Here is a 15,473-nt window from a genome sequence, read left to right as displayed (position 1 = left end):
GTGATTTGCATCAATTTAAACTATTAAACTATTTAAACAATTTTAACTCTCCGAACCGAACTCTAAAGCAAACTGATATACTGCACAGTTGTAGTAAATGTTGGATATTTTAAAAGTAATAATGCCACCCTGCATCATATTTGCTTGCACGTCACAAAATGTGATTCATTTCATTTTTGCTTTCGATAACCATTTGTAAGGTGAAGAAGATTATAATTCTAATCACCAGAAAAACTGCCACACAGACATGATTATTATCTTCCTCTGAGCCATGGTAGACCTGTTTGTTCAATTCCCAGGCGATTTTTACATGTATGACATTATTATATGCCTATTCATGATTTCAAGGTCAGAATTATGGGCTATAACTGAAGAAAATGCAAACATGACCCAGATTTTTTTTTTTTTTTTTTTTTTTTGCTACATCTGTGGGTGTTTTACTACAACAAACAGACAGAAGATTACAGATTACAGATTGTTTATTTAAAACAAGTTTTAATTTTTAATTTCATTTATACTTAATTCTTTTTGTCATTAAACCTTGACATTTGACTGCTTTTGTCATTTTAATACATGCATTAAAGCTGATATAAAAATGACATTAGGCCTTTTTTTTTAAGTAATCTTTTTATTTATTTATTTTTATGCATGGCTGTGCAATCATCATGACATCACTATAATTTTCAAGTGGGCTGGGTTTCACAAAAAAAATTATATGAATGAAAAAGGAATGAGACCCTATCACCCTTTCCCAAAGCCTTTCCTCGTCAGGTCACCTAAAGTAATCTGCGTTCGCTTCTGTTGAAGAGGACACATTGACAGATTCTTGTCCGTCTCGTCTGTCATTTTTTGTAATTACTATTTTCACCTTATTACGTCTTCCTCGCAACCATATTATTATTACTAAAAATAGACAGTTATTTGAATCATTATACTGGGATACAATCCTGTGTCATGAATCACTTTGTTCCATTCCAGGAGAATGACAAAATTGTAGTTTAGCCATGGATTATTGTATTATAAGTCATTCTATTATAGGATGTTGTTTTTTTTGTGTGTTTGTTTTGTGAATTACTAGAATGTGCTTCCTTGTATGCAAACTTTGTTTTGTTTTGCTCATTTTGAATAGTTTTTTCTGGAATGGTTTTTCATTTTTGGTGTAAAAAAAAAAAAAAAGCGATCCTGTCACTTTGTGTTCATTTAGTGATTGGTTCCCCTCGTCCCCTCGCCATTCTTCTGGGAATAAACTCAAAAAGCGCTGGAGAACACGGATGTGTGTGTGTGTGTGTGCATTTGTCCCAGTTATCCTAAACTGCACTGTTGGGTATAGTGGTCGTGCTCAGGTCGTGCTCTCGGGTGTTGAACGAGTATGACCAAACTTTGCTTCACGTGCCGCTTGGCATCTCTTCCCTGATTATATTAGCGGCGTGTGAATTACTCACATTGACTCACTGCGTCGTGAACACCCTGGTGCGTTGACACTTCTCAGACGGGATCAAACAAGCGCGTAAAATGAGGACATCACCACGCCGCTATCACAACTACACGCCCCAAGTGCAAAGCCTATGACTTGTTTCTGGCAACATATGATACACATTGATGACAAGTCATCCTTATGAATGCATCATACTGTGTAATAAATGTCTACTGTTTTGCCTCCACAGAGACGGGTGCCAACAACAGGGGCAAGATGGCTAGTGAAGTGTGGGAACTTAATACTTTAATGGGATTTAATACCTTTATGTTTGAATGTACATAGGCTACCTGTCTTGTTAGCTTTGGAGTCATTGTGCAAACTCTACTGCAAACATTACAGCGGCTTTACATGCTAATTGCCCAGGCGTACTGTGCTGAAATCTAACTCATAGATATCCTAATATATTCCCACTGTATTATTCAGGAGAAACATCAGATTTGTTGGGAATTGAATGGTATACCGCTTTCAGCTTATAACCGCATGCTACAGTACATACATAGGATGTTAAAAATGTATGTGAAACATTGTGCAATAATCATAATTCACAGTATTAAAATATACCCAATATTTTTTTGTAAAAATGTAAAAAATATTTCTTTTTCACACTGTTAAAGGTAGGGTAGGTAATCATTTTTCTAAAAAAAAAACATTCCAAATTTGTTTAAACTGTCTTTATATACCAATACATAATTAAAATGCAAGTACTCTGAAAAAGAAAATTTAAAAATCGAGTGACTGTAGACCTTTTAATCTGCAATAAACACAGCTCATTATTTCCATTCACTCCACCCCCTCCCTTCTGAGCTCCTTCCAAAGCCACGCCCCCAAAACACATGAACGCGCGACGCCAAACGCTCAGGCTGGAACAAGACGCATTTATTACCTGAGACGAGTGGAGAGGAAGGAGCGCAGTACATACAGTGACATCATGTCAGAATCACATGTAATAAAATACCTAACTTTATCACTATGAATATAAACAAATAAGATTTCTTTTAGTACTCACTATCAAGCTAGCATATCGATAATGGTAAAGTTTCATTCGGTAACGAGCTATATTTATAAGGCAAAACTAAAAACAGGTTGCATTGATACACGTTTTTCCATTACCATCAGTTACACTGTGATGAAGATGAATTTCGTGTAAGATTCATAACATATACGGTGTTTTGCATGTAAGAGTTTCCATGATGAAAACATTGTTGACTCTAATGAAGACTAACGTACACTCCGAGTCCGAGTACACTCCGGCTCGAGGACAGGTCCGGGGTCGAGGGCGAAGCAGAGGAGGTCGTTCAAGAGCGCGGGCAGGGTCCGAGGAAGTAGTTTTTGCCTTGTTTGCCTTCGCTGACTGCATGCAGGTGCTTTGAGCTGAATATTTCCGGGAACGGTGACATGTGATGAGTGCACGCCGGGCAGCGCGCGCAGTGGGGCTCGGGGCGGGCACGAGACATGAAGGCATCTGATTGGTTCTTTACATTCGCACCGAATGGCAGTGATTGGTCAGAGTTTTTACTGTCCTGCAGCTGCTACAGAGGTCTGATTTTTTTCATTCCTTTTTCTAAACACATAATGTATTGACTACTATCAGGATGGAAGGACCATTTCACCCAGTATAAAAAAAAGTGTTTCTGAACAGGATTACCTACCCTACCTTTAAGGCCCGTTCACACCAAGGATGATAACTTTAACAATAACGATAAAGATATAGATCCAAAAAATCACACTATAATGATAACGGCACAGAGGAATGATAGCGTTGGAATCACTTTCAGAACAATTTTTTCCCTGCTAAAATTGACTGCCAATCAGAATCCATCCTGCTTCAATAAAGAGCTCAAGCAATTAAAGTGACAGACGACAAAACCGCTAATATAGTTATCGATTTTGGCATGAACGGGCCTTTATTCCTCATCATTCTGGCTTAACAGCTTTTTCCCTGTTTCCAGTCATCGATGAACCTGCGCGACAGGTGTGTGTGTGTGTGTGTGTGTGTGTGTGTGTGTGTGTGTGTGTGTGTGTGTGTGTGTGTGTGTGTGTGTGTGTGTGTGTGTGTGTGTGTGTGTGTGTGTGTGTGTGTGTGTGTGTGTGTGTGTGTGTGTGTGTGTGTGTGTGTGTGTGTGTGTGTGTGTGTGTGTGTGTGTGTGTGTGTGTGTGTGTGTGTGTTTGTGTGTGAAAGAAAAAGCGAGGGAGCGTGTGCCGCTACATGTTTTCGCCGTAGACCACAACTCATGGCTCAATATCACGCAGCTGTTGATTGTCCTCTGTGAGTCACACACTGCTGACATTTCCAGGCACTGCTCCCTCTTCAAACTGCTGTGTGTGCTTGTGTGTTTTTGGAGAGAGTGGGTGGACACTTTCCCTCTATATGTTTTCTGTTTTCATTTGACTGCCTGTCGCTACCTGAAATCATTTCACTCTCAGTTTAACTCAAGGAAGCCATTTTCTGCTCTCTGCTTTTGTTCCACACTCAAAAGACTTAAAGGTGCCAGTAAACTCACCTTGTTCTTCTTTATTATCGTGGCACTGGAAACTAGATGCGTTTTGTTTTTCCGACACTTAAAAATGCAAGTTGACAAGAAGCTTGCTTCAGATTATGCAGTTTCAAGTATTCAAGAAGCAGTGAAACATGAACTGTCACACCGTGTTATAGTCGATCAGCTAGACATGCTTTTCATATTCCAGTGAAGAGACTCGCAGTGAAACTATATCCTCTTTATAATGTGTCCTTCCCAGCCTTTGTTGCATTTAAATGATTCATATATTGTAAAATAAAGAGGCTCGTTTTTTTTTTTTAAGTACATTTCTTAAGTGCCATACTTCAGATAGAAGTAACTCAGGTGTGTCATGGCTGTTACTGCATCATGTTTGTATTGACCAGTCAGTGTCTGTTCATGTTAGATCAGTAGCACACTGCTCTTTTAACAAGCTGCATGATTTGTGGCTTTTAAAGTGTATATAAAATAAAAAAAACTCAACAAAAGAATATATAATTTTAGGGGTTTTCACACACACACACACACACACACACATACATATAAGATTTCATCAAGCAGTTTTAGGTTCATCTGAAAGTTTTCTGGTTGTCCTATATGTACATGAAAATGACTCTGTTTTGTTTTGTTCTCGGCTCTAATTGAACTTTTTTGTGGATAGAGCAAGTGACTTAACATCTGTCATCATTACACCACTGATGTGCAGACTGTCCATGTTTAGCATGTGTTTTTTTTTGTGACAACAGCACATTTGCAAGTGATCGAACGCTCAAACTGAAGAGCCCACAAGGTAGAAGCTGTCCATCCGCACTCGCAGTGATTGGAGTAAACTTGCAAACTTGTAAAGACTTGCATGCTCAAGTGTGCATGAGATGAAGCAGAATGTGGAAAACAAAGTATTCGACTTACTTAGTTATAATTTCAGTGTAGTTTTTCATCATGAAGCTCAGGATTGGCCACATGAGTATTTAGTCAACTCTATGAATAGAGTGTTATCTTCTTCATCGTACCATTGATCAGATGCATTGCAGCTTTCTGGTCATTGGGTTGCATCAGCCACCACACCCATTTTAAATGGTATTTGGCTCAGGCACACACACACACACACACACACACATACACACCCCTTAGATACAGACACTGTGGCCTAGCTGTGTTCTCCACCTTGGAGGGTGTGCCCAGATTGTTAATATGTTCCACAATCCTCCTCCACTAAATCCACCAAAACAAAAAGACGCCTATTTCTGGAGCACGCAACCTGTCAGAATGCGTTCAGTTAATCAGTGATTGGCTCTTTATAGTTTCCACTACCATATTTTACGGAAATTTAAGTTTTTGTATTTTCTAAAACATGCTCCGGCTTATATTCCAAAGAGACTTATATAAATAATGCAATAAACATCAAGTGCACACATTTGGATTTGTGTACATGAGCCCAAGCTTATTTAAATATACAAATGAAGTTTGAAATATACAAATTTTGGTTTATAATGAATGTCAGTGTTTTTTTTATTTTTCTTATTTCTCAACGATGCAGTTTTGACCCAATGCAACTTGTAATCAGGTGCAACTTATTTTCCGGAAAATATGGTACATTATAATTTTTGTCACAAACACAGACCAATAAAGCGACTAAAGAAACACTCTAAGGACACCTGTGCATTTCCTGTGATATGTTGTGCTGTTTTTAGGATTGCTTGTCACATTTTCAGTACCTTTGTAGAAATGTTTATAGGTTATGACAGCCGCCTCTGCTACACCGATGGTCTTCTGTCAAATCGTTGCTTCAGGTAAAATATTCCTGCCATAAAAACAAGCCGTCCCATTCAAGCATCTCTCCAGTGATCCATAACTGCCCAACATATTGATACATATTGCAGTATAGCGATCCAATCTGTCAAGCGTGTTTGAAATAATGTGCTTTGTAAAGCATTTTGCAAATGAGCCTGTCTTGAAATGACCATTTGGACTAAATTATAGTTAAGAATTGGTACTGTAAGGTTTTATGGGAAAGCACCTGTTCTTCAAGGTCACGGTTGTAGATTTCTGTGCTTTCCAAATGAGATGGCACTGAAAACACTCAGCAATTCAGTCCCGTCTCTTCCTAAAGGGGGGCCAAACAAATCAACTTCACCTCAAGTTTTGATTTTAGACAGCTCTTGGCTTGGAGACAGCTGTCACATCTCTACGATGTCATGGCAAGCACCCGTGGGGGAGGTCGTAAGAGAAAGCGGAGTGGGCGTCCACGTGAGGGTCTTACCCGGGGCACCCTTGAGCCCTGCGCCCTACGCCCCGACTCCTTGACACTGACTCACTGGTTTAAAAGAGTGTACAATACCCCCTCTCTCGCTGTCCTGGACTAAGGGTCACTGAAACACTCATTAGTCATCGCTGTCCTCTTCATTAGTTCTTTACCGAGAACCTTTTAGAGCATGTTTTAATGATGCACCTTTATATTCCTATGTAAGCAGCATTTTGCCCAAAGCACATGCATACGCAGTTCAGATGCTCTTTATACTTGGTTTAATAAGTGTTCTTATAACCTACTTTAGATTTATTGTAGAAATAGAAAAGTATTAGTTTTTCGTGGAACATTCTTTCAGGACGATTATGCCAACTACAGTTACAAAAGTCATAATAATTATGTTACATCTGTGTAAAACTGTTTAATATAGTATTTTTTTAAGATTTAAAATCTTATCTATGTTAAAATATGGATTTTATAACTTGTTTTAAAGGATTTTAAAATAACTTTCATTATTAGCATCCATTTTGTGATTATGAAAATAGATGAATCAAGATTTTATGACATTGATACGTATGTGAATGCACAAGATCTTTCGATCTGCTTAACATATCTTAAAGGTAGGGTTGGCAATTTCAGAGAGGTTAGCATGCAATTTCATGGCATGAACGCAGCATAAGCTCATTGTTTTGGTTCAGGAGGAACTGTAAAAGTGGCTGCTGTTTGTTTGTGTCTCTCTGTGACTGACGTCTGTCTACAACTCTGCATAGCCTTACGGAAAACACTGATGACGTGTGATGTCTGTGCGAGCAGGTGCGAGGAGGTATGGAAATACATGTTGAGAGGACATCGAATCATTGCATGAAATTATTTTGGTCCTGAGACTTCGACAGAAGATGTATGTACATCTTTTAATATTTAGTCCACTCCTATAATTGATTGCTTTCGGGATGTGAGGAGAGTTTCAACCAGTATAACAAAAAGTTTTATAAAAAAAAACATTTAAAACACACCTTTAATGAACGTTTTTAGATGTTTACAAGTATACTCAAATTTAGACCTTTTTCTTTTAAAAGAGTGTGTTTGCTTTGACTTTTTTGGAGGAACCTCTAGTCGATACCCTGCAGTCCAGTCCTTTTTCTGCTGTCTCATCCTTTGACTGTAGTAAAAGCGCCATTGATTATACACTTACATGAATTTGCTTTAGCAGATGACCAAAAGTCATCAAAGTAAGTTAGAAGAAAGTGCATATATTGTGTTCTGAAATGGGTTTCATAAGCAAAATAATAAGACAATAGACTGCTTCCTTGCGTCAGGTTATTGGCTTTTCAACTCAGCGTTACTGCTTTCTTGATACTTTAATTTGAACTGGCGGTAAAACAAGCAGCAGAACTTTTTGCTCGGTCAGAACTGCTTCTCATTGTGATTAAAGATACTGGAGTGTGCAACATTTTATTGACCTTTGCTTGTGTCGTTATTGAATCCTTAAATTTGGATAATCACTCTTTTAAAATTAGTTTGAGCCACATTCAAAGCTGTAAAATAGCTAATATATGGCTATCTTGCCATATATATTTATATATATATATATATATTCAAAATGTATTCATTGTAGGTCAATGTAATACACAGTGTTTCATAGCGTTTACCGACGCTAGACTGACTAGAAATGTTTGTTTCATTCTTGTCATTGGAGAATGACTTCAAAATGATATTCAATGTTTGTTCCTATGCAAATACCAGTCACACAAGAATATTTCTGCTCCATCTCCTTCTTGTGGGAGCCATAACCCAACAATTCCACCAATGCCCATCGGCAAGAATGAATTATGTCTCTGGGAACATGGGTCATACCATAATGCTGTACTGATGCAAGCTGATTAAATCAAGCAACACCTTGGGAACCCCCCACCCCCCACTCAGGTCCATGTCGTATGATAGCGGCTGATGAAGAGCAAGAAGAGACAGACGACAAGGGTAGCCATCAGCTTTGCGCTTGACATTTTGTTCCTTTTTGTGTTCATACAGATTCCCACGTTTGCCCTCAGAGCTTCATCAAATAGATGCTTTTTAACAGCAGCCCTATTCTGCTGAACGCTAGGTTTCTAGCCCCAGAAGGTCCATCCTGCTTGTAAAACATTTTGAAAAAATGTCAAATCTTAAGTAATTAACTTAAGCTTTCTTGCTGAATTTGTGAGTCTCAAACATGGTTTTAAATGCTGTGAAGCGTATCTGTTTGGATGTTTCCAGTACCAGTCCTGGAGGCTACATTCATCTCAAAAGGCTTTGAAACTATCGGACCAATATTTCCAATTCACAGTATTACATATTGATGAGCAATGAGGTTACAAAACAGCATGAAGCATATATCACCATACGCTTTAGTGTAAGACACCGTAGCAAAACAAAACAAAAATCAGTAGAAAAAAAAATCTGGCATTTACTTCAACCCAAAAACACAACAGTGCAATAGAGCTTTTCACATGCACTTAACCCCAGGTTATCATCGTTGTAAACTCCGGTTAGAGAAATGTTTAATTCAGAAGTGGTGTTTAAACCCCGCATTGCGGTGCCAAACTTGCATGAAACAGTGTGGTGTTAGAACGTTACATCTAGATGCTTAGCAACAGAGAACCAATCACGTGCCTCGTGTTCATGTGCTTTGGACAGCCACAGAAAAAGGGGAAAAATGTCAAATGGTGATGGAAAACACGTCTATTGGTGTGAAGAAGAGACCGTTTCATTCTTACCTTTATACTGTAGTCTGAAAAGTTCAGGAAAAGCTTGATAGCACAGTCGGCAAAATACGAGGATGTGCAACGCTGGAGCCTTTATGCAAACCGGTCGAATGCTGCATTCATCCAATCAATGACAATGATACAAATAATATGCAAATGAGAATGTTATCCCGGGGTTTAGGAATGCACAGTGTGAAACGTCAGCATATGAATACTCAGGATTAATTGTTAACATTGAGTAATGAACAGTGTGAATCATGAGTCCTTAAAAATAGGGCCCACAGGTGTTTTACCTGTATATTGAATAACACATTGTGTTGTGTTTTAAAGTTATTAGATGTATGTAAACTAAACGTATGATGTCCTGGCAGAACATTACCATAGTTTAAGATCGAATCAGACAAAAAAAATTTAAGAGCGTGGAGAAAACACAGTTCATAAGCAAGCTTTAGACGCTGTGGAGTCGATGTCACGTGTCTTCACGGGATCTTTACGGGATGTGTGTGAAAATCACTGGCAGTGTGAATGAACCAAAATCAAACGATCCAAACGGTGTATTTCCTGGCATCTCTGTGTGAAAAGGGCTAGACAGTATTCAATGCAAGGACATAAACAGAAACAATTCAAGCTACACAAACTTGATTTCATGCATCATTGTCAGTTGTGTTTAAAATGCCAATCCACGCTGCATCCCAACATCGCTGCGACGGGCACCAGCATCACAAGAGCAAACTCAAAACCCGAGTCTTGTAGTGTTAGACGTAACTGCGATCAGAATGAATTAACATTTGTTGTTTTGGGGATTTTAATGCATTCTATGTAATTCTAATGTAGCAGATAAATTTGTTGCGCTCATAATTGGACTAGCCAGAGCAGTTCAATTCAGTTAGAGATGAGAGAACCGATTTGATATAACATCAAGTAGACTGTCAGGCCGCTTCTGCTGAATATGTGTCCCATTCACATATATCAAGGCTGAGCTCGCTGTTTCTGCCCAGACCTCAATGTGCCTCACTGAGTTATGCGTTAGCTTATCTCGCACACGTCCCCTCTAACTGGTAACGTCACAAATCCAACACACACGGCTCGCTCTAATGGGAGCAGAGGTTACACGGCAGGCAGCAATTATCACAAATGGATGAGTTCAAACCGACTGAAAGACATTTGATTAAAGCCCTTCGTTCCCGCCATGGTGCTAATGACGTGCGTCAGGGCCTAGCTCTAGGAAAACAGCACAGGAACGGTGCGGAGAAAGGATCATCTAGAGTCCCTGCGGAAACTTCGGATGTGATGAGCTTGAGATTGGCAGATGTGGCCGTAGCTGAAGCTAAAGCTAATGCAGTGTGAATTCTGGTTGTGGTCTTTTCCTGCCAAAATCCCACACCACCTTCAGATGAGAAGTTGCTCAGCACCAGCCGGGCTGGTCTTTCTGCCAGCTAAAGGCCGTTTCCCAACTTTCATCCGGCTCTTTATCCTCAATGCTATGTTCCTGCATTATAAGACCGTACCCAGAATTTAATAAAAAAATATACATCCCCAATGATTACTTGACCATTCATATTACGTATCATTACGTGGGCAGTGTTAATGCGGAAATCAATACATATCGTAGAAATCTCGAGGACTTTTGTCTGTTCTAAGCTTTGATACATGTATACCTATTTTACAAAACCCTCTGTGAAGGATATTGGATCGGATCTGTTGTCCACATCCAAATATTCGCCGCCCACCAGTTAACCAGAGATCCACTAATCAGGGTAGTCCGTATATTGGACTATCTTATGACAGAAAGAAATATAAAACATACAGAATTTGCATTCATTTTACACATTATCTTGGGGAATAAAGTGCATGCTAATGTTTGGATGTGTTTATCAGCCAAGCAGACTCAGTTGTTGCTCAATGCTGATAATCTCAAAAGGCAAATATGAACCGATTAATAGGTTTAGCATTAGCGTGCACAGCCTTGTTTCGTAATATCTTGCCAACCGCATATTTGATTGTCTATACAGTCTATAATATAGCAATTTTTTAAATGCTTATTTTCCTTTATTCCTCTCTCAGGACACAGCACTGGATCCAGGAGAGGATGTGGCGCTTCTTTCTGTAAGCTTTGAGGATGCTGAAGCCACACAGGTCTTTCCAAAACTCTACCTGTCTCCCAGCATTGAACAGTGAGTGTCTATTCCATCCAAGTGAACATAATTTCTCCCAGGTCATACTGAATTGTGACGTTAAAGGTCCCGTTCTATGTGATCCCATGTTTCAAACTTTAGTTAGTGTGTAATGTTGTTGTTAGAGTATAAATAATATCTGTAAAATTATAAAGCTCAAAGTTCAATGCCAAGCGAGATATTTTATTTAACAGAAGTTGACTACAAAAAACGGCTGGATTGGACTACACCCCTCTACTTCCTTCTCTAATGATGTCACTAGAACCGTAACCTCCGCCCACAGGAACACAGGCGTATTGATGGCGAAATGTCAACAGACGTGGTTGATGTTTATCTATAATCGGATACCGCAAAAGTTTAATTCGAAGTTGTTAGCTTGCTCTGTCCATTTCACCACGGACTGTTTTTCTAACCTGGAATAATATCAAGCAGACTTCTCTCAGCGTTTCATACTGACGAAGGGGGCAATTTCAACTATATTCCAGCAAGCGGTAAGTGATTTAATATGGAAGTAGCGATCACTCTTCACATCGTTCGTTTCTCTTAGTAGGATGAAAATAATCGTACTTAAACTGTGATTAATATACAGAAAGCGATCAAAGAACAATCCCTTTCCAATCGCCCAAGCTGCTGTCGGTGACACAGCGCGAGTTTATCTGGACTCTTGCCAAAACTCGTTATGAAATCAATGACGCTGTTACACTGCACAACGAAGCTCTTACTGTATTTATATACCTCATGTTTGCATTGGTGAAATCATTAGTGAGAGTGCAGAAACTGCGTTGCAATGATAAGATCTTTCACGCGATCAACAGGCTGTCATCTGCTCAATGCTCATCACTGCAACCTTTTATGTAATGGTAATAGATCTAAATACTTAAAAAACTTCTCACGATTCGTTAATCCAGATAGCTGTAATAGTAAAACCGTATAATAGCTGTAATAGTAAAAGTTTTCCAGATAGTTCCACATGTAATGCTAGATATTTCATATGCAAGCATGTCAGCCAATCACAGCAGTGGGTGTTTACACTGAAGTCTCACAGCAGACACGCCCCTTCAAACAGAGTGTTCAAACCAGGGAATGAAATCAGGCTAGGAAATATGCCTTTTATTTCTAAATTATAAAAAAATTTGATCTAAAAAACATACTAACATTATAAGGGCACCCCTGGAAACATTATTAAATAATAAAAATAATCCATGGAATGGGACCTTTAAAGGAGTAGTTCACTTCAGAATTAAAAGTTCCTGATAATTTAATCACCCCCACACATCATCCAAGATGTTCATGTCTTGACAAATGTCTTGACCAATGTCTTGACCATGTCTTGATTTTTCTCCATATAGTGGACTTCAATGGGGTCCAACGGGTTGAAGGTCCAAATTGCAGTTTCAATGCAGCTTCAAAGCACTCTACCTTTCAATGTGATTACGCAATGCGTGGAACATCACAGTGCCAGTGCAAGATGAGCATTTGTGGTTAAAAAAGTTTATATATTTTTAGTTTTCTCAGAAAATGAAGAATGTGGAGACTTTGAAGCTGCACTGAAACTGACATTTGGACCTTCAAACCATTGATAACTGTTGAAGTCCGCTATATGGAGAAAAATCCTGGAATGTTTTTCTCAAAAAACATTCGACTGAAGAAAGAAAGTCATAATCTTGGATGACGTGGGGGTGAGTAAATTATCAGGACATTTTTATTCTGAAGTGAACTACTCCTTTAAAGAATTCTAGGAAATTGAGGCATCTGGGTTTTTTTTTTATGTATCTGTTTGTGCATGTATGCAATCTGCAAAGTTACAAAGCTCATAGTCTCAGGGATTTCACTGATCCGGACCTGCCTAAAACGGCTTGATCCAAGTCCAGATATTCCTTCCTCAAACGTCTACGTAAAAGCGAGTACAACATCGGCTATATACAACGACTACTTACCACATTCAAATGTTCTGCTCAAGTCATGCTTGCAAAGTTGGTTCTGATCGATCGGCTTGATCAACCAGATTCTCAGAATCCAACTTGAGCTCAAACTGATATGTAAAACAGACAACATTATTGTGTGTGTTTACAATAGTAAACTCAGAGCAGCGTCAGGACAGGTATGAAAGCGAGGCTGTGAGGGATAGACTTTAAAAAGCTGTATAAAGCCGCTTAATCACTTATAATTTTCCACAGCTCATATTGTCTGGGGTTTTTTTTTGTCTACAGAAAGATACTTTTGCAGTGTTTCGTCTGCAGAACAATCCAAAAACATGAAATAACAGTTCAACCCACTGAAGAAATGTGGGTATCTCTCACAGCCTGGCTTGGCGCTGCTGTGAATAAGGTCTATTGCTTAAAGCCTTGGAAGCTGAAGCTCGGGATTATGGTGTTACATTTCCGACACACGCTTTGAGGTGTTTGGCTAATCACAACACACTAGGTCAGCTGGCCAATCAGAGCACTCTGAGCTTTTCAGAAGGAGGGGCTTTGTAGAAATCTGTGCATTTCAGACAGACTGGGAATAGAGGAGCTGCAATGTTAACCTATTCTATTAACGTAATAAACAAAATAATGAACTTTTAAAATAGCATTATATGACCCCTTTAAGGGGCTATTCCATTTTTTATTGCCAGTAGAAGCGTGAAATGCTTCTAACGGTTGCTTGTCAATTGCAGCTGGTAGTTCGGGGGGTGGACATTCTCGTTCTAGCGTTTTATTTCCTTAAACGGATGGTTCGAAGTAATTTCAACCTAGGGTCCTTTGTACCATGACCTCGAGCCAACCTCGATACATCCTTATGCATCGCTTTCTGCCAGGACTTTTACGTGCTTTTCCCAAACCACTGAAGTGACCTCGACGTCTGGGTTAGCGGTAGGGGTGTAACGATACACGTATTCGTATTGAACCGTTCGGTACGAGGCTTTCGGTTCGGTTTTCGGTACGCATTTTCAAACCGAACGGTTCGTTTGGATAATTTTTCCTGCCGACCAAAATTTCGTTATTTCAAATGTAGGCCACAACATTGCCCAACATCAAATGGCAAACGTAATGCAAGCGGAACGAAACTGCTCGTTATTGTGTGGTTGAAGGACCGTTTATCAGTTTGGACCAGTGCAGCGCGAGCCGATCGTGATGCGACACTGTTACTACACACAGCGCTAATAAGAGATCCAGTAAAGAAAGCATTTGAATTCGCCACAGAAGTAATAACATCTCTGCGAGATCTAGTGACAAACATTCACATTTCTCCATTATTAACGGATCAAACAGCGCGTGGAAGCCAGGAAGAAACATTGTGCCATGAATGAACTATCCAGTGTCCACAGATCAGCAACATTCACCATGGATTTACTGTAGTAACACTAACTGCAACCATATGGAAGTTTGGCAGGAATAGTAGGCTATAATGCCTTCAAGTAACATTACGTCGGTTTTATTTTGACATTATGAATACAATTGCTGCCCTCAAATGTTAATCTTAACTAAAATAAACCTTTGTTTATAACTAAGTTACTACAATATTATATTTCATTTTTTCCAAGGAGCTGTTTTGTTTTATATGCTCCTAAGAAGAGTCAATTATAACTCCAGAATTGCTCAAAGTAAAAAAAAATCATACTTTATGATGTTAGTTTTAATTAAAAAAAGAATAAAAAATTTATAAATCAAGGACATTTCTCTGGCATTTCTTTCTTTTTGCTGTATAGAAAACGTACCGAACCGAACCGAACCGTGACACAAGTGTATCGTATCGAACCGAACCGTGAATTTTGTGAACCGTTACACCCCTAGTTAGCGGTAGCATGAGCCGTCAGGCAAGAGTTATTTAAATAAACTCCTGATGTACTTACAAACTTTCCAATGCCTGGTTTTATGAGTACAGAACCTATTTGTTCAACTGTAGAAGTTTGGTACCATTCTGGGCATTATTAGTGGAGTAATTTACGAGATACAGCCTTGGATCCATTAGTGCCTGCACTAAGCCATTCGGCTGATATCCCTAAATAAGCTCTAACTTTAATAATGTTCGACTAAGGGAAAAAAAGCTTCTGGCGGGGGTGTGACTCGAGGTCATGGTGCAAAGGACCCTAGGTTGAATTTACTCCGAACCATCCCTTTAAAAATTAGAGCCCATTATAATTGAAAAGAAAGACTCAATTTTAAATGTCTGTATTTGCTAATATTATTATTTTTTGTCTCCATGAAACAGAAGTTGATGTCATCTTCTCTGCTGTGGTGTTTGTCTGAGTGAAACAAATTTCTTAAACAACAGAAATGTAGGGCTTGTTTCGTCTTGATCATATTCAAAACGTTATTAATACTTATTAATTCTTAGTTATTAATACACAAGACAGTGTGA

General features: G+C 39.0%; 1 protein-coding gene across 1 annotated transcript in view; it reads left to right on the top strand.

Moving 5' to 3' along the window:
* babam2 (BRISC and BRCA1 A complex member 2) overlaps positions 1-15,473 on the top strand; it is a 99,820-nt gene that overhangs the window by 68,492 nt on the left and 15,855 nt on the right. Inside the window, exon 7 of the mRNA XM_082143851.1 lies at positions 11,020-11,129. Coding sequence (XP_081999977.1) covers positions 11,020-11,129 — 110 coding nt within the window. The remainder of the gene's footprint in view (positions 1-11,019; positions 11,130-15,473) is intronic.

This window comes from Leuciscus leuciscus (assembly GCF_965113295.1).
Source record: "Leuciscus leuciscus genome assembly, chromosome: 17".
Lineage (NCBI taxonomy): Eukaryota > Metazoa > Chordata > Actinopteri > Cypriniformes > Leuciscidae > Leuciscus > Leuciscus leuciscus.
Note: the sequence above shows the minus strand (reverse complement) of the source record. Positions and strands in the feature narration are given on the sequence as shown.